The sequence below is a fragment of the Triplophysa rosa genome, linkage group LG12 (genome assembly GCF_024868665.1).
Source record: "Triplophysa rosa linkage group LG12, Trosa_1v2, whole genome shotgun sequence".
NCBI classification, from domain to species: Eukaryota; Metazoa; Chordata; class Actinopteri; order Cypriniformes; family Nemacheilidae; genus Triplophysa; species Triplophysa rosa.
In genome coordinates, this window is record NC_079901.1 from 8,853,718 (window position 1) to 8,880,250 (window position 26,533).

Here is a 26,533-nt window from a genome sequence, read left to right on the forward strand (position 1 = left end):
GCTCCAAATTGAAATTATCATGGTTATTAAACAGATAAGATTTTAAAAATGTTTCTGTAATACAGTCCATATGTTGATGTCCATCCGGCATGGGCTGGCACAGTGAAACCGGAGTCCATTTGATCGTGTGTTTATGGACTTCATCGTGTGTTTATGGACTCGTGTGTTTATTTTGATCATTATATAGCAGTAGTACTGAAAATTATTATAAAGTTGGCTTTATGACCAGCTGGTTTCTGAATTGGGTGAATGGGAGGCCAGAAGAAAGGGGTATAATAGTATAGTAAAATCTGATCTCCTGAAAAGTGATGTCAGAGGTCAGACTTTTACCGGTCTCTGTGGTTCATTAAGTAGAATTTCTCACCAAAGCTGCTCAGGACACTCTTTCAAAGGGAGAATATTTAAAGTTTCGCTGTTATTTTGCATAGTATGTACTTTATACCTTGTATAAAGTGCTCTTATTAATTTAATTCAATAATATCAAACATATATACATATGCAATGTTAAATATATGCAAGTATGCTATTATTTGTCTCATGGTTTTATTAGGCCTTATATGGTCTATTATTTTATTTTTCATTTTATTTTAAAAGAACAAAAATATTGTAGAAATAATTTTATTTGACTTTTTAATGTATTCTATTCTTTATTCTATTTTTATGTTATTTTAGTTTTCTTTTCTTTTTATTATTCTTTTCTTTTTGTTTTGTTTTATTATTTTTGATGTATTTATATATTAATTTGTTAATAATTTAAATAATTAATTAATATTTTAATATACTGTATATTAATTAATTAAATTTTTTATTTATGTTTCTTTAGTTTATTTTACTTTTTGTTGTATTTTATTTTAAGTAAATATGTATTTATTTATATTTTAAATAAATAATAAATATATAAATATGATTCATATTAATATTAAAATAAATTAATATAATTAATATATATGAATTAATTAAAAACTTTATTAATTATTTAATTCTTTATTTTATTTAACTTTTTATTGTATTTTATTCTTTATTTTATGTTTGTTATTTTATTTTTATTTTATTTTATTTATAATTATTGTTTTATTTTTGTTTTGTTTTGTTTTAATTGTTTTTAATATATTTGTTTGTTTATATTTTGTTTTGTTTTTATTCCAAAATTCCATAGCCACTACTTTACATTACACAGTTTTTCCGACTTGTAGCAGAAACAATCATCTCATTCAGTTACAAAGTTACAAAGTGCTGATGTAGACATCATTATAGAATAAAATCAGACACAAAGGTAAATTAAACACTCAGCCATTGAGTTTTAACCCACCCATTCTCTCTCTTTCTTCTCCTTGTGGGATGACCTGAGTGGCTTACGTCACCACAGTCGGCCATATTTACAGATGTTTACTCTCAGAACATCTGGAAACCACACAAGGTCAGTGAAGGGTCCAGTACACTGTTTGAAATCCATATAAGGGTACAGGCAGCTGGGGGACATTCCATGTGCAGACAAAGACATTCCAGCTGTGGAAAACGTACCTTCACACAGGCTTACTGTCTTTATCTGTGCGTGTGTGTATCTCATCTTGAGACTTGAGAAAGCATTGCAACACTGAATGGTTTTTCAAATGCCTTTAAAGTGTTTTTGAGTTTCTGTTTGGAGTGTACATGCGTAATAGGGAGAGATAAAGAATGTGTATGTGCATGAGAAAGACATTACTATCTGTTCATTGGAAAACACAGTACTGAAACATCTTGTGCTTAGTGATTACAGTGTTTACGAAGTTATAGAGTACGTGTAGTCCTCTCTAAAAATAAATTCCACATGGAGCCATAAATACCACCAAGATTATTTTATATTTCAGCCTGAGGAATTTCTGTCATGACTCCGTTTAGGGAAGTCGTGCCACTCGGCGGCCATCTTTGCAACGCGCCTCCAGGCAGTTATTACGTAATTCAAACAAGAGTGAATGGGGAATACTGATATTTCTACAATCCCAAATAAACGACATATTTAAAAACAACATTTAAAAATAACGTAAACTGTTCCATAACATTTGTTTCCTAATTGCGCTTAAAAACATTATTTTTCATGTTGCTTTAGATACTGCGCAAAGCTTCGCTAGGGCGGCCATATTGAGTGTTGCGTTCCTCCCCATTCATTTCAATGGCAGTGACGCATCTTGTTAATATTAATATCTTTAATTTGGGTACATTATAACTCCAGATTTATATTATATATAGAAATATAAAAATTTTGATTTATGCATTTGCCAGATGTTTTTATCCATAGCGTCTTACAGCAAAAGGGTCAAGATACACATGTAGTTTTTAGATGTTGTGAATCTTTCATCTTGGCATTGCCAGTGCCTATTTTTATTCAAATAATATTGGAAACATACAATGAAAGACTTCAGGTTTTCACTTTAACTTTTATTAGTACATCATTCCACATATAACCAAAGGTGTGTTATCGTTTGTCTAACAAAAACAGTGCTTAGGCGAAGAAGCTTCCCTTTAAAACCGACCCCAGGCCAGTTTTTAAGACCCATGTAGCTTAAGGGATAGTTTACTAATATATTCAAATTCTCTCATTATTTACTCACCCTCATGTTCCAAACTTGTATGATTTTCTTCTGTTGATCTCTAGGAAGATTTTTGGAAAACATCTTTCAAAAATGAAACAAGATTCAAACAATCATGCTGCAAAAATGACAAAAAACACACATCTTTGTGTAAGAAACAGACCAAAATTTCCATTTACTTACTTCAGAACATCAAAACGTGCCAGTTTAAAGGAGCAATGTGAAGTTTTTGTGGCATCTAGTTGTAAGGTTTCGAATTGCAACCAACGGCTCACTCCACCCCCCCCTTTCGACGCACTACGGCGGCTGACACAGAACCAAGATGCTATCACGTTTTCGCTTCTTTACTGAAGGAGATAACGTACCTACGAAACGTGCTCTGTTTGTCCATTTAGGGCCACTATAGAAACAACATGGCGAATTCCATGTAAGGGGACCCGCGGTGTATTCAGATCCTTCTTTAGCTCATTCTAAAGTAATAAAAACATAACGCTTCATTATGTAAGGTCTTTATACACCTCTGAAGAAATTGTTATAAATAATAAATATTATACACGGCACCTTTAAGTCGCTAAAGGAAAATAACTGAGGTCAAACTGATGGCCATGCCCATACGAGCGAACTTCACAGCATTCAATTTTGGCCTATTTGTCACACAAAGCTGTCGTAGTTTTCTATGACAATTCACTGTCTTGTCATCATTTATTTTGTATGTCTCAGAGCAACTCGAAACATAACAGATTACACAATTGATGATGGCCACAAAATGTTACTGTAATTCAACCAATAAAATAGCAAAACTGGTGTCAGATCAGCCATAGAGAGCAGCTTCTACCTGTCTATAATAAGCAATAGGCTAACCATAGGAATACATATGGCAGATAAGAGAGAGGGGATTGGAGATGGGAAGACAGAAAACATATGAACAGCACTCCAGCCAGACGCATGAAAAGAAAAAGAGAGAGAGAGAGCTGGAACCAACTGCAGGAATACCAGAAGCACACGGCAGAACTACACCGGCTTTATCCAGCCAGCAGGAGACATGGCTTATGTTCCAAGACTCCTATCATGAGCTCATCCACGTCTGTATAGAATAGATACCAATGAAAAAAGTAATTTTATTTCTTTAAAAGTCTGTTTGAATCACAATAAGCTTTTCGTTTTCCTGTTTTTGTTATAAGGTTGTCCTGAATTCTTTCGTCTCTCTGAGGTCATCTGGAGCTTGAACTAAGGAGCTTTGCAGATGTATTGAAACAGAGATGTCCGATCGGTTAAGTTCCACAAAACACTATGAAATACAGAGCAGAACTCCTATTTTATTACTCAGTGAAATGTCACAACCGAATATTACTTATAAAAGCACTGTTAGTGCTCCCTTCACATTAGCAGTGGTATCTTAAGACTTTTGCTACCACCAGACACAGAGGAGACTACAATGAACAATAAGAAATCAACTGTAAACAACAATGTACACAAGGTTAAAGAGAAATGTGATATCCATTGATCCTATCCATGCACCGGTTAAGGCAAGCTACATCATCTTACATTTTGTTTTTCTCCTGTACAAAGTTACAATATAACTGTACGAAGAGAGCTATTATATCTAATTCTACAGCTGGACTGCTGCTATCGTATTTGTGATCTAGTTGGTTAAATCCCTCGGCATGTAGCTTGGTATTCATCTACTCACATTCCACAAAATATTTGCGTCAGCAAACAAAACACATTTGTCTCCGGTTTACACTAACTCTGTGATGCACTCTATAGGTGCTTGATGAATAAAATCTAACTGATATAAAGCACCAAAAGCTCACTGTGTTACAATGGTAAAATATATCAAAAGTTGTATGTTGGGGTTTGATTTATATTTAAACTATTTTCTGTAAATAAATGCTGAATTATTGGCTCATTTCAAAGGTTGGAACAGTGCCTGTGTGTGTGATATATATATGTGTGTGTGTTTAAAGTGTATTGCTTCACAAATCTTTTGTTTTAATGAGTGCGACGAGGGGCTTGTCATCTGGACTGTAGTCTTCATAGCTGATAGGAGTGGCGTCATACATCGCTGGTCTGGATTTCTTTCCAAACCTGTACCAGACACACAAGCAAGGGAACAGTCTCATGGTTTTCAAAAGTCTGATTCATATTTAAAGTTCACCCAAAATGTCTCACTGTCATATCGCCAAACCTCTTCAACTTCTATATGGATACAACACATTCGAAAACCAATGGTGTTTGCCATCAAACTTGGTAAAAAAGCATGATGACACATCAGTTTTAATACCAGGAATTATAATTTGTATGGTCATGTGTACTACTTTTACAAATCTTTTATGTTAGTCAAAAGCTTGACAGCCCCTGGCTACTGATTGTGTCATACAAGTCTAAACAATTTGAAAATATATATTTTTTAATATCTAAACAAAAATATTGCGATGCTTTACATATAATGTAAATGTAACCTTTGTGTAGTGTTTTTTATGTAGCTTTTCAATGTTTATCAGACAGTGACCTTAAATATAATGTATACATGTATTTTCCTTTTTCTAGTACATTTCGTTTAATAAATACATTTTTATTTGGGTACACTAGACTTGTGAACACTGGCTGAATAACAAAAACATGATCACCATACAAGGGTTAAACAGAATAAGTCTAAATAATGACAAAATTGTGATTATTGGGTAAACTATTACTGTTGTTTAACAAACAAAATCCATTCAAATCTAATTTATAGATGAATTGATGTTTGTAGTCATTCATATACAATACATTAACTTGTAGCTGTACATATGGTGTTTTGAAAAGAGGTCTGACGTACCTTGCGTGGCGAATGGAAGCGATAGCATTACTGAAATCGCTGTCGATGCTGCGGCAGTTGTAAAACTCCTGGTAGGCGTGACGGGACGAGCCCTGGTACTCAATCCGACTGATGCGACAGATGCCGACGATGAGGATGATGAGCATCAAGACAAAGGCAACGCACAGAGCGCCGATTATTATGTAGAGAGAGTGACGAGGCATATTGGTCAATGAGTCCACAGGCTGAGCCATCTTCCACTGCAAATCTGACAGACAGAGAGTGAGAGAACGAAAGGACTGAGAGGATGAAAAAGTGTGCCGTTGAAGATAAGATAAAACAGAGGAAAGATTTTGCCAGTTTGTACTTAAATTGTTGCCATGATGCTAGACTAGGCTATTCTGGGTGGTTGCCAAGACGTTGCTTATCGGTTGCTAAGGTCCTCTGTGTAGTTATTAGCATTACTGGTTGCCAGGTCATTGCTATGTGAAGTGAGTGAAGTGAAGTGAAAGTGACTTATTTGTCAGGTATGGTGACCCATACCCGAAATGTGACCTCTGCATTTAACCCATCCAGAGAGTAGTGAACACACGCACAGCTAGTGGTGAACACACGTACACCCGGAGCAGTGGGCAGCTATCACTGCAGCGCCCGGGGAGCAAGTGGGGGTAAGGTGCCTTGCTCAAGGGCACCTCAGTCGTTACCCGCCGGCCCTGAGAATTGAACCGGCATAACTACACCTTCACTTAAGAATTGCGTACTCGCATTAGTGAACATCGAAGTAATATCAGGACAGGAGATGATCGCAACCGTATAGCGGTACATTTTCGACAAGCGGGTCATAATGTTAATGCCTTACAATACATTGGCATAAAGAAGATTAACAAACCGGTAAGAGGTGGTGACTTCGAGAGAAGATTGTTACAGCGGGAATGTTTTTGGATTTATACTTTGAATACTTTATCGTATAATTTTTTTCGTCAAATAAATTATTATTATGATTATGATTATTTTGTTTTTTTGATGCTGTTTAATATACACTCACCTAAAGGATTATTAGGAACACCATACTAATACGGTGTTTGACCCCCTTTCGCCTTCAGAACTGCCTTAATTCTACGTGGCATTGATTCAACAAGGTGCTGAAAGCATTCTTTAGAAATGTTGGCCCATATTGATAGGATAGCATCTTGCAGTTGATGGAGATTTGTGGGATGCACATCCAGGGCACGAAGCTCCCGTTCCACCACATCCCAAAGATGTTCTATCGGGTTGAGATCTGGTGACTGTGGGGGCCATTCTAGTACAGTGAACTCATTGTCATGTTCAAGAAACCAATTTGAAATGATTCGAGCTTTGTGACATGGTGCATTATCCTGCTGGAAGTAGCCATTAGAGGATGGGTACATGGTGGTCATAAAGGGATGGACATGGTCAGAAACAATGCTCAGGTAGGCCGTGGCATTTAAACGATGCCCAATTGGCACTAAGGGGCCTAAAGTGTGCCAAGAAAACATCCCCCACACCATTACACCACCACCACCAGCCTGCACAGTGGTAACAAGGCATGATGGATCCATGTTCTCATTCTGTTTACGCCAAATTCTGACTCTACCATTTGAATGTCTCAACAGAAATCGAGACTCATCAGACCAGGCAACATTTTTCCAGTCTTCAACTGTCCAATTTTGGTGAGCTCGTGCAAATTGTAGCCTCTTTTTCCTATTTGTAGTGGAGATGAGTGGTACCCGGTGGGGTCTTCTGCTGTTGTAGCCCATCTGCCTCAAGGTTGTGCGTGTTGTGGCTTCACAAATGCTTTGCTGCATACCTCGGTTGTAACGAGTGGTTATTTCAGTCAAAGTTGCTCTTCTATCAGCTTGAATCAGTCGGCCCATTCTCCTCTGACCTCTAGCATCAACAAGGCATTTTCGCCCACAGGACTGCCGCATACTGGATGTTTTTCCCTTTTCACACCATTCTTTGTAAACCCTAGAAATGGTTGTGCGTGAAAATCCCAGTAACTGAGCAGATTGTGAAATACTCAGACCGGCCCGTCTGGCACCAACAACCATGCCACGCTCAAAATTGCTTAAATCACCTTTCTTTCCCATTCTGACATTCAGTTTGGAGTTCAGGAGATTGTCTTGACCAGGACCACACCCCTAAATGCATTGAAGCAACTGCCATGTGATTGGTTGATTAGATAATTGCATTAATGAGAAATTGAACAGGTGTTCCTAATAATCCTTTAGGTGAGTGTATATATATATATTATGTTGTGACATGCTGTTCGTTGATTGAGAGTTCACCTAATCAAGGTGATCACCTGATATCTATAAGACTCACTCTATTCTCTTGTTGATTTGTGCCTGACGAAGACCTGACGGTCGAAACGTTGCTGTTTAATTAGTTGTGGAGCAGATTTCAATGTGTGGACATTTAGTTTCTCCTAATTATCATGTCACTGGGTGCTCTAGTGGTTGCTAGGGCATTGCTAGATGGTTGCTAGGGTGTTTTTAATGGCTGTTTAGTTGTCCAAGTCAAAGCAACCTACAAAACAAACTACGAACGCTTGGTCCTTAAACAGATATGACTTATGTTATTTGGCAGTTTTATTTGGCAGAAACTGGGCTCTAAGTTGTGAGTTATCTCAGAGTGGCGCTATGACTCCACGTGTCATTGATGTCCTGCCTCTCAACCGGGGGGTGGGTGGGGCGTGAGAATACACGATAAGCTGGGGTGGGGGGACATGAGAGTACACAATGAGCTACACATAAAGATAATGGCACTGCATCACAGCTGTCTCAATTGGTAATACAACGTCATTCCTCAGGGACAGCTCTCAGCCCTGTGCTAGCATGATGGTGTCCTTGACGCCCATGAAGGTTGTGATTGAGCAGCATAGCTTACACAGAGACCTTTTCATCGATCTCCTGCATGACCATGACCTGAATTGCCCCCCACGCCCCTTTTGCTGGATTTATATTTTAGATTTATATATAACTAATAACTACATAACACTACTTAATATAAGAACCAGGTAAGTTTAAAACAAAATTGTAAATTAAATCTACAGTAAGTTACTGGCAAACCTGCTGCAAAACTACTGTAAAGTTTTACAGTGCGCATGGACCCTTTTGGTTTACATTTTTATTTTCTTCTTACCCCACCTCTCACAGATTAGCTCTAGGTAGATCAGAAAGGCAAAGGTGAACTTACGGATCTCACAGCTGCCACCGACCCATCCAGGTGGGCAGTGGCAGGTGTAGCCATTTGATTGGTCGATGCAGGTGCCGCCATGGTGACAGGGGTTACTCTCACACTCATTCACGTCAACTTCACAGTTCTCGCCTACACACAGACATATAGGTGTGTGTAAAACACAGTGCCGGACATAACCCATAACATTGCTATCTTCCTCATGATACACTGGTTATTATTTATTAAAAATAGTATATGAAACAAATAAACACAAATTGAAATATTTACCCATGTATCCTGGTGGACACACACAGGACGCATTTCTCCCTCCGCTTTCACAGCGTCCACCATTCTGGCATCTGAGTTTCAGACAGGGGTCCTTATATATCTCACAGTGCTTTCCTGAACAAATCCACACGAGTTCAGTTAACTGATTTGTTTTTAACTCAAAGTGACATCGTTTACTAATTTGACATTAATTGCAGGATGGCTTCGCCTGTGAAATGCACCTGTGAACCGAGGAGCGCAGATGCACTCGTAGGCATTGATAAGATCCCTGCATGTGGCGTAGTTCTGACAGGGAGCAGACAAACATTCATTATACTCCTCTTCACAGTACAGACCATGATAACCTATACAACAGAAATAGAGAGAAAGAGAAATAAAGAGAGTGAGAGAATATATGCATGATTTTAAATAAATGTTTAGGGTTAAATATAACAAGATGTATTTGCAGCATTTTTGAAGATTTCTGAAGAAGCAGCACCAAGAAAAAACGATTACATATTTTTAGCATATCTCAGATTGTGATGATAAACATGAATATCTGCCACCCTGCAGAGCACAAGTGGGTTTGGAGAAGGATGGATGGATAATGACATGGTTTACTCAATATTGTCCACCAGAGGACAGTGTTTCGTTTTATAAGGGTTTTTTTCCATTACAAACAACAAGAGTACAGAAAAAACAAAATGAAGTGAACAGGAGATAACTGAGATAACCAGAGATTATTAAGGCATAGTGTTCCGCAGAACACAAATGAAGATATTTTGAAACATGTTGGTGACTGAACTACGGCAGTACCCATTCACTTCTATTGTATGGACACAAACCAATGGGCCAGGGCTCCAGACTAACTTTTTTTTATTAGGAGCATTGTAGCCCCTAATTGAATATTTTAGGAGCGCAACCAATAAATTTAGGGGCACACCTTAAATCAGCCTGCAATGCAATTATTCACATTTCCCCCCAAATAACTGTATTACTGATACTGACAAATAAGTTACTTGATGACATCAGATTTGGTTCTGCTTATTTAAAAAGAGGCGGAGTCTAGAGAAGCTTTGTTATTGATTGGTGCTAAAAAGAGAGGCTGAAATCTGAATTAATTTGAACCAACAGAAATTGTGCTTGTCAAAAAGTATATATTTAATTGTTTACAGTGTTACACATTAAAGCAAAATGAAAGCCCTCGTGTTATGTTCTTACGATGATTTTATTGTGTATTAAGGACACTTTTCCTCATGTTCACAACACATGTAAAAAACATAACAGTTTCAGACATGAAGATCTGTACTGAAACTATAAATGAAACACAATGCCACAATACAGTGTTGTGGATGGTGCTAAGGCATCACAGTTGCTATGGTGTTCTGGGTGGTTGCTAGGGGTTGCTTGGTGGTTAATCATAGTACATCTCATTCTTAATAAACTTTACAATCCGAGGTATCAATATTGTCTGTAGCACAAATGTTCCCCCTCAAGGTAACACATTAAATGTAATACTTAGTGTTACTAATATGTTCCATAAATAAGAGCAATAATAAACGTGATTTTTTCTAACATGATTGAAGTGATTATTCAAGACCCTGAACAATGCAAGCAAATCATTTGTTGATTTGTTTCGCTGAGCATCATATTGTTCTTATTGAGTGTGCTCTAAACTGTCGTCAGAAGTGGAGTTTACTGTGTAATCCCACCGGACATTATTTACAATCCCAATGGAGAACACACTGGTCCCACTGGACAGCTCTTATCAGAGTGAGGTGATATCAGTGGATAGACTGAGCTGCCTGCACAGCTGGTGCAGTCACACTTCACGGACAATGATGTCTGAACACGCAATACACCGGAGGCAGTTGCCATGACAACCAGACGGAGCCGGAAAGATGTATTGGGAGGGTGTACGTGTTGATAGGAGACAGAAACAGCTATGAGTGGAAAGGAAAGAGGTGACACAGGAAAACAAACACTTTAAAAGACATGCTCATGTACTTACCCGGCACACACAGGCACCTATAGCTGGTACCAATGCTGCGGCAGATGCCATGAGCGCATGGGTTGAGGGCGCAGAAGTCCACCAGCTGGGCGCAGGTGGGTCCAGTGAAACCAGCGGGACATGTGCAGCTGAAGGCCAAACCAGTGCCCTGTGGAAAACAGCTGCCATTATTGTGACAGGGCCCAGAAGCACAGGGGTCGATTTTCTGCTCACACATGGCACCTTGATAACCTGATGGACAGAAAGAGAGAGAGAGACAGAGAGATGCTTTATTGCACAAAGATGCTTATTTATTCCTCTGGTATTTAAAATGATCTTTAATCTAGATCAAAACACACCCTGGGTCAGGTTGGCTGTGCAGTGCAAGTTACCATGGCGATGAACACCGATTAAAGCCTTGTTACTTTTATGGCACCTAAAACCCAGGGTTGGCAAACTAATCTGGCTAGCCACCTTAAACGGCTTCACAGTAAAGGCCCCTGGAGACTATGTAGTGATGAAGAGATCAGATCTCTATGTGTTCCTTACGGTCTCTTTCATACTAGAAGCTCACTTGGTTATAATAGTTAATGACATATTTCCTGACACTCTAAAGCAAAATATTTAAATATACACGTTGAAAACTTGTTCTAGTGAAGCATGACTTAATGCCTAACACCGTGTCTACACCGGACACGACATGACAACCTGCTTGTTCTTAATGGGTTTGTCGTGTCACATCGTGCCGCATCCAGTCTGGACAAAATGTTTAATTATAATGGGTTCTAATGCGTTTCTAATGTCTTTTGTCATGTCGTGTCGTGTGTTGTCCGGTGTAGACACGGTGTAAGGCTTATGCACAGTACTGTATGTGTTTGTGTTTTGTGCGGCAAAATATTCTCCTCTCGAAGTAACATGCACACCCCTGCAGATTACAAAGCTTATTGCTATGATCCGCACAATAAATGTCAATCACACAGAGACAAATAAAACTCTCGATGCTGATTCACCCACCACACTTTTTCCCTTACAGAAGCTCTTTCATGCATTATCTTAATGAATCTCACACAGAGCCAACATGGATGTGTTTCGTTCTCAGTATTAAAGGATTATTTCACCAAAAAATGGAAATAGTGTCATTACATGCACATTTACATGTACATTCTTAAAAAAAAGGTGCTTCAAAAGGTTCTTCATTTGGTTCCATAAAGAACCTTTAACATCTGAAGAACCTTTCTGTTTCATAAAAGGTTCTTTGTGGTGAAAAACGGTTCTTCAGATTATAAAAAAAGGAAAGAAATGGTTCTTTACAGAACCTTTGACTGAATTGTTCTTTGTGGAACCAAAAATGGTTCTTCTATGGCATCGCTGTGAAGAACCTTTCAAGAACCCTTATTTTTAAAAGTGTAAACTCTTAAAAAAAACATGCTTTAAAAGGTTCTTCGATGCCATAGACAAACCGTTTGGTTCCATAAAGAACCTTTAACATCTGAAGAACCTTTCTGTATTATAAAAGGTTCTTTTGAGGCGAAAAAAGGTTCTTCAGATTATAAAGAACCTTTGACTGAATGGTTCGTTGTGGAACCAAAAATGGTTCTCATGGCATCGCTGTGAGTGTATGTTGCTCCAAATCTGTACACTGTCATTTAGTTTTGTGGAACCATCTTCATGTAGGCTTGTTCTGTTTTTTTAACCTTTTTGAGTTTGATGAAAAATGTAAAACAATTCTTGAACATGGCAAGCAAACTTGGATAATGTAATGACCGACTTACATCTGTAAGAAACTGTCATGATTCTGCCTCATCATGTCATGTCTTTCTTGGTCTTGCGGCAGAATCATGGCAGAGCCTCATGTTTTGTGTGGAGAGAGGCATGGTAGTGTTGGTTAGCATGCACTCTCTCCAGTCTCGTCTATGGCCCCGCCCCTCTCGTTTCCTCGTTTAGCTTTCCTTCAGTGTTTCATTCCCGACACCTGTCCCTTGTTAATTATCCATTGTTAGTTCCCCTATTAAATGCCCTTGTGTCTGCTGTCCTGTGCTCGTTTGTTTTGCTTGTTTGCCTAGTTTGTTCATGCCCGTATCGTGCTGGTTTACCTTACCTTGCCAGATTGGAATTCCTTGCTCCTTGCCTTGTTGTCATGTTATTTATTTTAGTTTTGTCTTCATCGTTACATAGTAAGTTTTAGTTATCTTGCCTTTTTGTGTTTTGCCCCCCTGTGGGAAGTTTTTGTTTCAAGTTTTGTATATTAGTTATGTTCACTGTTTTGCTCCCCATCGTGGGTTTTTGTTTGAGTTAATAAAGTTTTTTTCACCACCTACCGCTGCCTGCAACTGGGTTCTCCCACCATATCCATGACAGAAACCTGCTAATACGTTTCACTGTTTAAACAACACACAGGTTTGAAACGGTGAACAGATTATGACGGAATACACTTTTTTTGAGTGAACTAGTTTTTAAATGCAACTTTATCTCTCTTGCCTTGTCCTGTTTGCAGCAGAGCAACTTTATCGAGGTGAATGGTCCAAAAGGATTGATTCCGTCTGAGTGCAGTCTAGAGTCTGAATAAAGTCTGGATAGATGTGTTAGCTGGGAGACGCAGCAAAAGCTATTAAGTGCCTCACATGGCTCTTGAAATATTAAAAGCTGTAGCCCGAGCTTCACCACACTAATTAAAAAATGTGCTAATGGTGCCTCTCTCTTTATTGCCTCATCATTCAAACGGTGCCATTTCACACCACAAGATTAATATTTCAGCCTACGAGTGCTTTGCTGGCTCTTCCCGAAGCCAAAGTTCCTATCAAATTTTCTTTCTCAACCCTTTTCTCGTGTTTTTCAAGGAAGTAAAAGTGTCCCTGTTCTATCTGCTGACTGTTCAGAGTGTTTGTCCTGGTTAGAGAGGCAGTCATCTATGATGATGCTGTAGGTTCCTCCTGAGAGAGAGGAGGGGGGGGGGGTGTGGAGCTGTGCTGCAACTCACGATTAATTGGAAGAGAGGAGGAGAGTTTAAAATAAGCAACTCTCTGACACACTTAGAGAGCGCACGTGGCGTGCGAGCAGAAATAGAGCTTGAATCAGGCCGACACAAGTTCAACAAGAAAGCAAAAACACTTTCACTCAGACATATAAAGAAGAACACACAAAGGAATTAAATATCATTGTTGTATATTTAAACGTAATTTAATGGAAGGATGCTATTAATAAGTATGTTTGTGTGTGTGTATGTGTCTACCTTCTGCACAATAGCAGTGAGCTCTTTCTAGACTGCTGGTACAAGTGGCTCCATTCCTGCAGGGTCCAGAAGCGCATTGATCCACCAAAGACTGACAGCGATCTCCCTCAAAACCTGAAAACACGTTATTTCTATTATAACGTCACATTATTTCTATATCACAACGTGCCTGAGTTTACAAGCACGTGCCATTTTTTCATGCATCACACACGCAAGCATGTTTATTTTTAATGTCATGATTAACTTTCTTGCACAAACCTGTATCTTAATGTTGTTATTAGGACAATATTTTGTATGTTTAAATGAAATGAAATTATTTTCTAGGGCGGTCAAACGATTAATCACATCCAGAATAAAGGTTTGGGTTTACATAATATACGTCTGTTTACTGGGAATATTAATTTTGAATTTATAAACACAAACACATACATATATACACACTGTGAAAATATTTAAATGTATTTATTTATATTTACCAATCATTTAATTATATATAATTGTTTATTAATTTTATATTATATATTTTTCTTGTATGTACAATATGTGTATGTTTTTATAAATACAAAATATACACCGTACACAGACATATATTATGTTAACAGAAACTTTTACTCAGGATGCGATTAATCACGATTAATCGTTTGACAGCCCTGTTATTCTCACAATGTAGAGAAAATATACACACAGAAACAAACACGCACACAAAAAAAAACAATTCCCAGTAAACACAAGCTGTTGCTTTCCTTCAGACAAAAATACTGCAAACATAAAACGAATATCAAAGAAACAAATGTCTTTGTTAAAAACCAGCTAGAATCAATAGGCCAAAGTACAGAGTTGGTTTTAAAGCCCCACTGCAATGCCTTGGAACGCGCAGCATTATTTGATGTGTTGACGTAATTTCAACTGATAATGCAGAGAGCGCGAGACATATCGAGTGACCCCGCCCCCTTTTGAAATGACCAATAGCGTTTCGTTTACGGCACAATCAGCCTGGCAAAGCTGCATTTTGAAGTCTTTCAAGTCTTTTGAAAAGAATAGAAAGATCAGTGATAGCAGTGATGTGTCATTTGAAGCTTTTTATTTACGTTGGTGAGTGACATGGCGTTTGTCTTCTCCTTTACTCATCAAGGCTGCGATGTCCGATCTCTTCCATATAGCCTTAACATACAACACTCTGTGTAGACTTGAAATGGGTCAGGCATACATTTTATTTTCTCAGCGGATTTGCGCGTATGGTCACTCAGCTCTGTGCTATCATGTCTCTGAACCGGAGGACACTCACATGCAACCGCTAGCGTGACACTAACGCGAAATTTAATGTCGATGGTTACACTGTCTGGATCATCCCCCATCTCCCATCTAGTGCATTATGTTTCATTCACCATGTAGGACATAATAAATCTGCGAACAAGAAGCTGATTTGAGGCACCGCTTCCGCATCTTTCATTGTGAAGGGGGCGGGACTCTTCGGATTCTTAAGCGGATCTGATTGGACGAGAATTTTGATGAGAGGCTGAAGTGTAGCATGATGTGATGGAATTTCTAGATTTTTTTGAGCGCACGTGCCACACTGTCAGTTTTGAGCACTTATATCTTCTAAATGGGAATTTTGTTAGCGCGTATGAGCATATCAGTTCATTGACGTCCTTAAGGCTAAGAAAAACGTTCATTTTGATTTCACTGAGGCTTTAAATTGAACCAAGGCAGTCTGTGTGCTTTCTTACAAAACAGCGAATTAACATTATTTCTGTTCTTCATAATCTTCTTAAAAAAAACTGAACAGCAAACAATGTTTATTTGCTTGTCTGCCAATAACCTCCTACTATATCTTAACAGATCAGCTTGTCCATAACACATTTAGCAAAATGTTTCTGTTCTGTATGGCTTTAATCAACTCCAGACTCAAACTAAACACAATCTGATTCTCTTCCTCGCTCTCCCTCTTTCTCTCTTCATTTTAATTTACTCTCATTCTGTGCCTCGTCCTTGCATTTAAAGCAACTTCAAAGCATGCAGGCTAAAGGCTCTGTTCTCTGCTCTTTTCTGCTATCCACGTGTAAACAGACACATTTAAGACAGCATGTACATATACACATGCACACACACAAACACACTGATGTTAGTCGTAGGTGTATAAACGATTTTTCATTGAATATATGTAAAATATTCATGAGAGCAGTTCTTTGTTATGGTTTTGGTACATTCATGTTGTGCACCAATTAACTTGTATATGTTAATTTTATGAATATAATGAATCTCTTTAAAAGAATAAATCACATCATGAATGGGCATTGTTGAGTAACAACAATGTTCTTCAATCCTGATCTTCAATAAAAATACCCACAAATGCAAAACGGTCATTTTTCTGGGAATGGTGCAAATGCTAGGCTATTAGTTGACATTAACGCTAAAACAACTTGAGGGCGCTACATTATATCAATTATTTCAATTAATTCTGCATTCCCAAAAAAACGATGTCGAGAGCAAAACATAATGTTTTAATTAACCTATAATTTTTGCCTCTATATTTGTTTGAAACAAAAAATGCTAATTACTTACATTAATATTTTTACATGTGTTGATAACATCAAATGTTTTAATACTTGATTTATGTTTTAATTAAACAAACAAGCTATAGATTTCAGCTTTTTAAAGCCGGATCTATGTAGAATTGTATTTCTCTTTTCTATACAGAAATATCTGATATTCCAATGAAAAGAAAGGTTTTAAAAATAATATTCATCTTGCATTGCATACAGAACAGAAATAAAATCATCAAACAATATGTAATGTCAAATAATGACTATGACTTAATAATGACTATCTGCAGTAAAAAAAAAAAAAGCTTGCACACCTGGTTGGCAGGTACAAGTGTAGTTTTGTCCTTCATCTCTCTGTCTGAGATCAGCACAGGTGCCGTTATTCTCACAGGGATTTACGTGGCACGCGTCAAACTCCTCGCAGAAGATTCCAGAATAGCCATCCCCACACTGGCAGTAAAACGTGTCCTATATTTCACATTTACACACAGTCAAATCACACAGAAAGCACACAGACCCTCAACATTTGAAACGAATAATAGTTTCAAGTATGAACAGATTCTTGAACAGTATGACAACAGTAATCTGGTCCTTTCAACCCTACGTATAAAACAACAAATATGAGTGTGCATAACGGTCATTATTATAAGAGGTCATTACCACAGAAGACTGGGTGATGCATTTTCCTTTCCCACAGCATTGTGGGTCACTGAAACCTCTGCCGGGTTCCATGCAGTTATTGGTTTTTACCATGAGGTGCAGCCTCAAAGTGACCTCTGGACCAGAGGGTGTCCCAACATGCAGTACACCTACATGAAAAAAATAACTAAATTATCAATAGTTTGACATTTTTGTACCAGCGTATCGTTTTTTTGTTCTGTTGAAGAACAAGAATTTAATAAAGCAACCTTTGACTACTTATAACATTCTTACAAATATCTTCTTCCGTGTTTATCAGAACAAAGAAATTTATACAGGTTTGGAACAACTTTAGGGGGGGAAGTAATTCATGACAGAATTTATCCCTTTAATATCCCTTTAAAGTATATGAATTTATTTTATCAACCAGCTTTAGAAGCACTAATAAAAATACTGTTGCAAATAAGAAATATTGCTAATGAATAACCAAGGCTAGAAATGGGGGAAACATCAGGGGACGGAGTCCAGGTAGTAAATTTTAGGGGGGGGGAGAGTTCCACCTCAAAACATACAGGATTTCTTTAATCCATGAAATAGACTCCAAACACTATGCACATTTCATACATACATACATAAAGTATCATTTTCTGCATTTATGATAAAAAAGTCTCCCCAGTAAATCTTGTTAATTTTCTGCACTGTGTATAGCAAAAAATAATGGTAACCTTAAGCAAAAATCGTATATAATTTGAAAAATAATAAATCTACACTATACAAAGTACAATACCTGTTTTTTCCTAAAGACACTGCATTTTGAATTCACAGTTTACTACATTAAACATTAACCATACAAAGCAAATCAGTATGTTTCAATAATATTCTTTGTTATTTCTTCCTGGTTCAGGTGCTGATATTTTATAACATCTAAATCAACCGCATCTTCCTGCTTCCTCTCATAAATAAACACAGACAGAGAACAGTCACGTACACGTTCACAAACACACACCGCAGCGCCTCAAGGGCGGGCCATCATGAGACTGATGCAGAGGCTGAAGATGTTTGGCTCACAAAACCAGACAAGGTCAAATGAAATGCGCCTAGACGCACATTCAGAATGGCACACAAACTAAATTGAAAACAGACTTGCTCAAAGATCGTTTAAAGGTAAAGCCACGAATGACATATAAGGGGTGTGCTACTACGTGATGATTCCAAATGCGGCTGACACGCAGCCACATGTGCGAGATCAGACACACTTACTGATGAAGTAGTTGTGCCCGAATGGCAGAGACTGGTCGGGTAGGACCAATCCATCCGAGCTCTGTTGAAACCACATGATTGTGCCATCAGCAACAGAGCACTGCTCATAACCAGCTTCACCTACACGCCACAACACGGCAGAGCTGCTCACGTTCCCCACCAACCTACAGAGAGAGAGACATTCTTGAAACACCTCGAAATAGCACTTTTTATTAAATGACTCATTCAGAAATCAAAGAAGAGAACAGCTGCTTTCATTTTCTCACGCTCCAAAATACAATCACAGTTGCACAGTTTCTTACTTCACAGCTGTTTCCTCGGCGACCTCCATGGAAACGGTCATCATGCCGGCAGATTCTCCTCCGGCGGTACTCACGCACTCAGCTTCATCCGTGATCTACAACACATCCCGAGTCATTACTGATGTAGGTAACTACTGCTCTACACGCTTAAACGGGCACACGCTTCGCTTTAATTCGTTTACCCATGCAAACGCACACCTGCTCACCTGTTGATCCTCCCACAATATCTCCACCACCTTTTGACCTGGCTTGGCTTGCCACGGTTCCAGGGTGGGCGGAGCCTGAGTAGTGGTGGGGACTGTGGTTGGCTGAAAGACTTGAGTGGTGGTCGCAGGGGTGGCCGGAGTGGCGGGCGTGGCGTGTTCCGGCACCAGGCTCTCGGCGAGGTCCCAGGTGGACTCGGACAGGTCAAAGGTCAAGGTCGGCAGGTCACAACAGACGCCGCCGTAACCCTCGCTGCACTCGCATACGAACCCATCCCCCTCGCCGTCCTGGCTACAGTTGCCATGGAGACAGGGGCTGCTGGCACAGGGATCTGCAAAAAACTGCGACCAATAAAACAACGACGAGATGTGAGAATCGCATAATAATAAACCTTTTGCTCCTGTCACGCTGGATAGGAGGAGGCAGCGATTACAGCAGGAAAGAATGCAGCCATCATTTCAAGTAAACACGAAAGAACAAAATTGATTTGGAAAATGAAACCGCATAAAATAATATAATAAAATTACTGGGTGTAACGGAGGAGAGCTATTAGTACTGTGAATAAAAGGTACAATAAAAGATATAGAGCTCAATGAAATACAATAGGAATTCCATTATCATAAACAACCATTCTATGTTCCCCAAGTTGTAATTTAACATAAATGATGTATTTCCTATTTAAAGCTATACTGAATAATAGATGTAAATAATGAAGAATACTTTCTAAATCCTAGTCACGAGTAATGGAAAGCAATGCTGAATACAGTGGATTACAATCAGATGAGACTCAAGAGATTAAAGACACTTTAACAGGTAACTGATCCTTTGTTAAGCTCTGAGCTCAGATGGGCTTTAATGAACATGGTTTTCATGACAATGTGCTCGCAAGGTGATTAAAAATACATATTGTACACTGAAGTCTGAACTATTGGGTGTGTCATTTTTATCAGGTGTTTTCCTTTAATGAAATTGTAAAATGATGCAGCAATCTGCTTATAAACTAAAGAAATTGTGACTGCCAGAATCAATTACTGTTGTGAACTGAAAAGAGAATCTAATTTGAGGCAATTGTAATAACATGGTGTATTTGAACACAATAACAGTCTTTGTTTCTGGGCAATTCCAGCACTATGGATTTGACATTTACAGTCAAAACTTGAAATATAAATTCTCAGAGAATGTATTGATTATGTATGTGTTTCATCATTTACTCATGTCATTTTAAACCTGTATGACTTTCTTTCTTCTGCAGAACACAAAAGAAGATATTTTGAAGAATGTTGGTAACCGAACAACATTGGCCCCCTATTGACTTCGATTGAATGGACACAAAACCACTGAGACATTTCTCAAAATATCTATGTTTGTGTTTCACAGAAGAGTCACATACAGTTAAATGAATAAATGAGAATTTTTATTTTTGGTGTGAACTACCCTTTTAAATTGTAGCCAAAAAGTGTCTTCACTGCTGTTATCCAACGTTTTTCATGGCATAGGGCATCATGGTTTTACCAATCTGTGTTTAAACAGTGTAAAATGCACAAAAAATCACGGAGGACTTGCATAAACGATGGCAGGTGGCAACAGTTGCTATGATTTGGCAATAATGTTTTGGAGGCGGAGCTTAGTAGAGGTTCAATTACATTTCACACCTTTCAGTCACCTGGACATCACAACAAGTATCGTAAGTGAGATTTGACATAATTCCATCTTAAAAGAGCCTAAACCTAAAAGCTGTGCTAGTGCTTCTGCATTTTGAGTTTCAGAAAGAAAACAGAAGGAACACAATGTTCCTGATATACACCCGCAGCAAGCTTGCAAACCCACTGTCATCTGACTATTAATAGAGAAAGTGTGTGAGCATGTCCTGTGCTGTATGTGTGTGAGAAAGAATTCATCCATACCAACTGCTGTATTAATATTATGAAATTATGAGAAAAAGAAAATATTTTATTTGTTCTTTCAGACAGACAGTGTACACACGCAAATAGCATCAAAGAGAAGGTACAGTATGTAATGGAAGTTTGTGATTGGCTCACAGCCATTAAGCATCACAGGAAGCCCTGAATGAATACTAACAAACCTGCAGATGTAAGACGCATTACAGTTTATAGTATTCAAGCTCACAGACACAGTGGGATGGAGATTGCATCAGAAAAACTCTTTGTTGTACAGCAGAAAGTGACACATTCATCAGAAGGGAACAGTCGTGCCACCAATTACCCAGAGAGATGAGGCCAAATCAGTGAGGAAAACTGCTGAATTAAAAATTCTTGGGAAAAAAGTACTTATTTGTGGCTCTAAACAAGGTAAGATTAAAGAGTTCAGATGATTGTTATAACAAAAAGATACTTGGTATCCTCTCTCAATAGAATGTGAGGTAGTCTTCCCATGCTAAACTCGCTTGCTAAATTTGACCGGATTATATTTCAAGTGGGTAATGTTGAGGCAAGATGTTTTTTGCCCACCTGCCCCCATTCTACCCTTCAAACTTCAAACTTTCAGATTATGCACTGATGTACATATAGTCAAAAACAATTAGTCTGATGCATGCACACAAGCAACACTGTATGGCTCATGTAGAATTTCTTCATATTTACGTAGCCATGCTAAAATTTCAAGACTACACACTCTACATGACAGGATAATATTTCATGGGGGGTAATATTGGGGCAGGATTTGTTTTGCCCACCTGTCTCCATTCTACCCCCTCAAACTTATGCATAAAACCACATATACTCAAAAACAATTAGTTTGATGCATGCACACAAGCAACACTAGCTACGTTTACATGGACCAATGTAATCCAAATAAAAGTCCAATCCGAATGAAAATGTTCCATGTAAACACGTCAATCAGATTAAAAATGTCCAAACCGATTGAAATTTCAGTCGGATTGTAAGGGGTGGTTTATGCTGTTTCTAATGTGCTTGATAGGACATATAAACACTTGATCAGATTGAAAACCGAATTAGGAAGTTATGTGCATGTGCAAAGACTGGGTTGTTCAGACGTAAGGGCGTATGACACACGGAACGAACAGCTGTTGATAAAGAAATAAAAAGCCATACACCAAAGCGGTACAAATTTCCATAGGCTTGTAATCTCTAAATTAACGTATTAATATTGTTACGCATTTAAAATGTCAAGTATTTCCCTGGAGTGAGTTTTTAACCGCAATTTTCTTCTTAAAACATCATATTTGCAGATGTACATACATACTAAAATATCTAATCATAAAATTTCATTTGTATTTGTAGTTACCGAACATTTATTTTATTTATAGTTTACTTACATGTGCTTTGGAAGGACCTACTGGTTTTAACATGGTAAATCTCTGTGTAAATCGACCTTGCTTCTTTGATATGTAGACATTATTTTGCGTTTATGAACTGTACATTATTATGCTGCGTCTGTGGCATAAAATATTGGGGCAGGATCTGGTTTACCCACCTGCCTGTATCCTACACTCTAAATTGTATGCTTTGATGCACATATAGTCAAAACCAATTAGTTTGATGCATGCATACAGGACACAATGGGCCCTATTTTAACGATCTAAGCGCATGGTCTTAAGCGTACAGTGCAGGTGCACTCAGGGCGTGTCCGAATCCACTTTTGCTAGTTTAACGACGGGAAAATGGTCGGCGCGTGGTTTGTATCTTTATGTACACAATATTAATCTTTTACATTGTAATCCATTTATTTTTTATATTTGCCATGTTTAAAAGTGTGTGCTCCTGCCCTTCCCTCTGTGTAATAAGTAAAGTGAAAGCGCATTGTGGACCCGCCCAGGGGCGCATTTTCTACTAACGCGCTCTTTAAATAACAAAAAAATATTGCGCCATTGACTTTAGACTTTAGACCAGGTTTGAGTTGGTCTATGGCGCAGTCTATTTTCAGTTCTTCAAAATAGCAACGCGTCAACAATGCGCCTGAAAATACCTCTTTTTTAGACCAGCATGCCCAATGAGCTCAAATGCATTTGCTATTTAAACAATGTGCCGCAGGACGGGAAAATGAGAACTGCATCGGGCTGAAACTAGCAAAAACACTTGCGCTGCGCCGGGTGTACAATAGGGCCCAATATATGTCTTGTGCTGAATTTCTTCATAGTTACATAGACATGCTAAAATTTCAAGGGGAAACACTACATGTTATGTATGACTGGTTAATATTTCAAGGGGGTTAATATTGGTGCAGGATCTGTTTTGCCAACCTGCATGCATTCTAGCCCCCCTCAAACTTATTCACTGATGCACATCTAGTCAAATACAATTAGTTTGATGCATGCACTCAAGCAACACTGTAAGTCTCATGTAGAAGTTCTTCATATTTACATAAACATGCTAAATGTGAAGGCCACACACACTACATGTTACACATGACAGAATATTTCAATAGGGGTAATATTGGGGCAGGATCGGTTAAGCTAATCCTGCCTGCATTCTACCCCCTAAAATTTAAGTGCACTTAAATGCACATATAGTCAAAAACCCAAGAAAGCAACCATCATGATCATTTATTCATAGTGGCAAAGACAATCTAATATTTCAAGGGCACACACACCCAGAACATTCAAGCTTAAATTGCAACAAACGTGGTTGTTTATTTACATTGCCAAACTTCAAATATGAGAAAAGAGTAGCCATAAAAAGTGGTCTATACAGCCCATTTTGATTTTTTTTAGTTTTTATGATTAACCATCTTGTGGCCTGAAAACCTGCTACCATACTGCTAAAATGACATTCACATTAAGATTATTGACTTTCGTATTAAAACAAAACTAGCATTATTGGTCCTCATTGCATTATTAGTGAATTGAAAAAAGTACTTATTAGACTTGAGAGTGAAAGCAGAGGCAAAACAAATTTGTTTGGCACACAAAGCAATCAATAACTTCATAAAAAGCAAATACGAAGAAGATCAGACTGGACATACTGCTAAGAACTTATTTTTATTTCACAGAAGAAAGTCACACAGGTTTGGAATGAGAGTAAATAATTGAAAATTCATTTTTGTACTTGTCCTTGACAGTTAGGGCTCTCTTAGCTTACTTTTTACCTGAATGTTCCCCCTCTGCAAATTACAGAACCTTTGATGTCTTCCCAAATATCCATCTTTTCCTTTTACACCCTCAACTCCCATTTTACTAATTAAATGAATGCTCAAAGGAGCTGTTTTAATGAGGCCTGGTTAGAAAACCTAACTCCAGCGCTAGACATACTGCTCATAAACTGTAATCTATACCATCAATATCAATCAAACTGTTAATCCAAAACAGACAACCCTATCAATATTTATCTACATTCATGTCATTTCAAGCACATATGCTGTTACTTTTGTTCTGTAGAAATTCTTGAAGAACTGTTTAACAGCTCTTGCTCCAAAAAGAAAATTTTGGTTTTTGTGGTCGTGAAAAATGACAAAATGTATTTTGGGTGAACTATTCTGTACAGCTGAAAGGTTTGAAGTAGCAATGGTCAGTCCAGCTCTTTCTTTAATATTAATGTATTCCCCACGGCTGCTCGACAAGCTTAAATCAAAGCCAAGAGACCAAAGAGAAGAGAAAAACAGCACACGGCCTGTCTTGTGATCACATACCCACTAACCAGGTCTGTCTTTAGAAATATACAAACATCGATGTCTTCAGTTAATAATCAACATAAAAACATGCTTATAAAAACATGCTTTCTGGTGACTCATACACAGTCGCCCCACATCAGCTACCGCACAACACCCCAGCCTAAGGTTAAAAGAACTTCTCAAGGGTAAAATACACCTAACTTACAGTACATCAAACCATTTTACTTCATACTCACTTTCTCTAAATGTACAAAACGCAATCACATTTATTTCAGAAAATAACCTAACATCCTCACAGACAAATATTTTAGCACAGTGATTGAAGTTTGAAACATGGCTGTCTCACTTCAGGATGAATGAAGAACACCGGCCTCGCCTGAGGAAATGGAACACTGACATCACAATGACTTCAGGAGTCTTCTCGACCAATCACAGTGGAGCTGATCAGCCCTGTCATCCAACCGCACAGCAGCGTCCTTTCTGTCTGCATTCAGGGGAATGTTAATGAGCCGTTTGACGTCACGACACAGAGGATCGGACTTGAGTAAGGTTGAAGAAAGGACAATATGCTCTGATGCATGCAGCACAACATTTCCACACTTACAGCCTTACAAAAAAATCTGTTCCCTTTGTTCCCTAAGTACCTGTTCTCCAAAACAATTTAGTAGAAAACCACAAGACACAACCGCAGAGTGACACCTGTTGGTTTGCAAAATGGTCACCTCGTGAGATAGACGTACACACACACACAATACAGTATTTCTGTGGATCTTAATTCTGTTCCTAAGATTCATTGGTGAGATTTAGGTCAGAGGCCGCAAATGTGTCAAGCTGCAACTCAGATTTAGATTTTAACTATGAAGCTGGTCTACATCCAATACACAAATATTATATAAAATATGTAATGTTATATAAAATATAAAGTTGCATAATCTAGATCTTATTAGATAACAAGCTGCAAGGTTTGATTTTAAGCATTAATTTCACTGCGCTTTCAATCTTTGACTCAAGATATCAAGATTGTGATTTTACAGAATGTTCTTTACGTTGTAGGATGATTTTATGTAGAATACTTAAAAATCACAAAAATGTCCCAAATGTCCTCATCTATCCATATGTACCCTAAACCTGTACGTTCAAACAGCATATTTTGCATTGGACCATCACAAATTCACAACGCACAACACATCAAAATAGATCATATACGACCCATTCACAAAAAGGTGTTTTGCACACTTGCATTATAAATTTGAATGAAAAGGTTATTCCTCCTTTTGCATTGATCTTAAAACACAATGCTGAAAAGCAGGAGATACAACACAGACAGTTACACTGATCTTTACCTCTTACACTCACACACACAGCATCCTCTCCTCTCCTCCTATCTGTTGCCACGGCAACACAGCACTCTCCTTCACATCACACCGATAGCACAAGCTCTTACAGACCTTCTGACACACACACGAAAACCTATTTACCCCAACGCAACTCTCAGCCCCTAGTAGATGTTTAGCACAAACACACTAAGTACACACCTCACAGTTCTGTCCTGTAAACCCCTGGCCGCAGATGCAAGCGTAAGTCCAAAGATCCGACTGCATCTGGGTGCCGTCCTCAATCTCTCCCACCCGACTACAGATGCCACCGTTCAGACATGGTCTGCCCTCGCATGGGTCTGGCAGTGCGCTGGGGGTCTCGGTAGGGCTGGGACTGGCCATCAGTGGGGTCCCGAGTCCACCCCTCACCCTGAGGATGAGGAGGAGAGGAAGTATATAGCACTTCATGAGAGCGGTACAGATGTGTCGCCTTCTTGTTTTTCTCTGTTCTGCATATGCTGGTAGAGAGCAGCTGTGTGGATTAGTGCCGTCTGCTTGCGACAGCTTGAGTGTGAGAGAGGTAATTTGCTTGAGTGTAAGGTCTGAGCGTGTTTGAAGGAGGAGAGAGA

General features: G+C 38.4%; 1 protein-coding gene across 1 annotated transcript; it reads right to left on the minus strand.

The window, feature by feature from the left end:
- Nucleotides 1-2,400: 2,400 nt before the first annotated feature.
- Nucleotides 2,401-26,533, minus strand: dner (delta/notch-like EGF repeat containing). The gene is made up of 13 exons (XM_057347873.1): nt 26,124-26,533; nt 19,005-19,343; nt 18,799-18,893; nt 18,497-18,660; nt 17,258-17,406; nt 16,912-17,065; nt 14,055-14,168; nt 10,847-11,077; nt 9,078-9,200; nt 8,857-8,970; nt 8,587-8,718; nt 5,389-5,635; nt 2,401-4,655 (listed from the first exon to the last, which is right to left on the minus strand). Exons 1-13 carry the CDS (start codon nt 26,370-26,372, stop codon nt 4,544-4,546), a joined length of 2,223 nt encoding a protein of 740 aa, XP_057203856.1. The 5' UTR covers nt 26,373-26,533; the 3' UTR covers nt 2,401-4,543.

Excerpts from the sequence above, each read along its gene's own strand:
- dner (XM_057347873.1), bottom strand. The coding sequence starts at position 26,372 with ATGAAGTGCTATATACTTCCTCTCCTCCTCATCCTCAGGGTGAGGGGT. Across the intron at positions 18,661-18,798 it reads GCCGAGGAAACAGCTGTGAA|GTTGGTGGGGAACGTGAGCA; the intron begins GTAAGAAACTGT and ends CTCTCTCTGTAG. Across the intron at positions 11,078-14,054 it reads TCACTGCTATTGTGCAGAAG|GTTATCAAGGTGCCATGTGT; the intron begins GTAGACACATAC and ends TCTGTCCATCAG.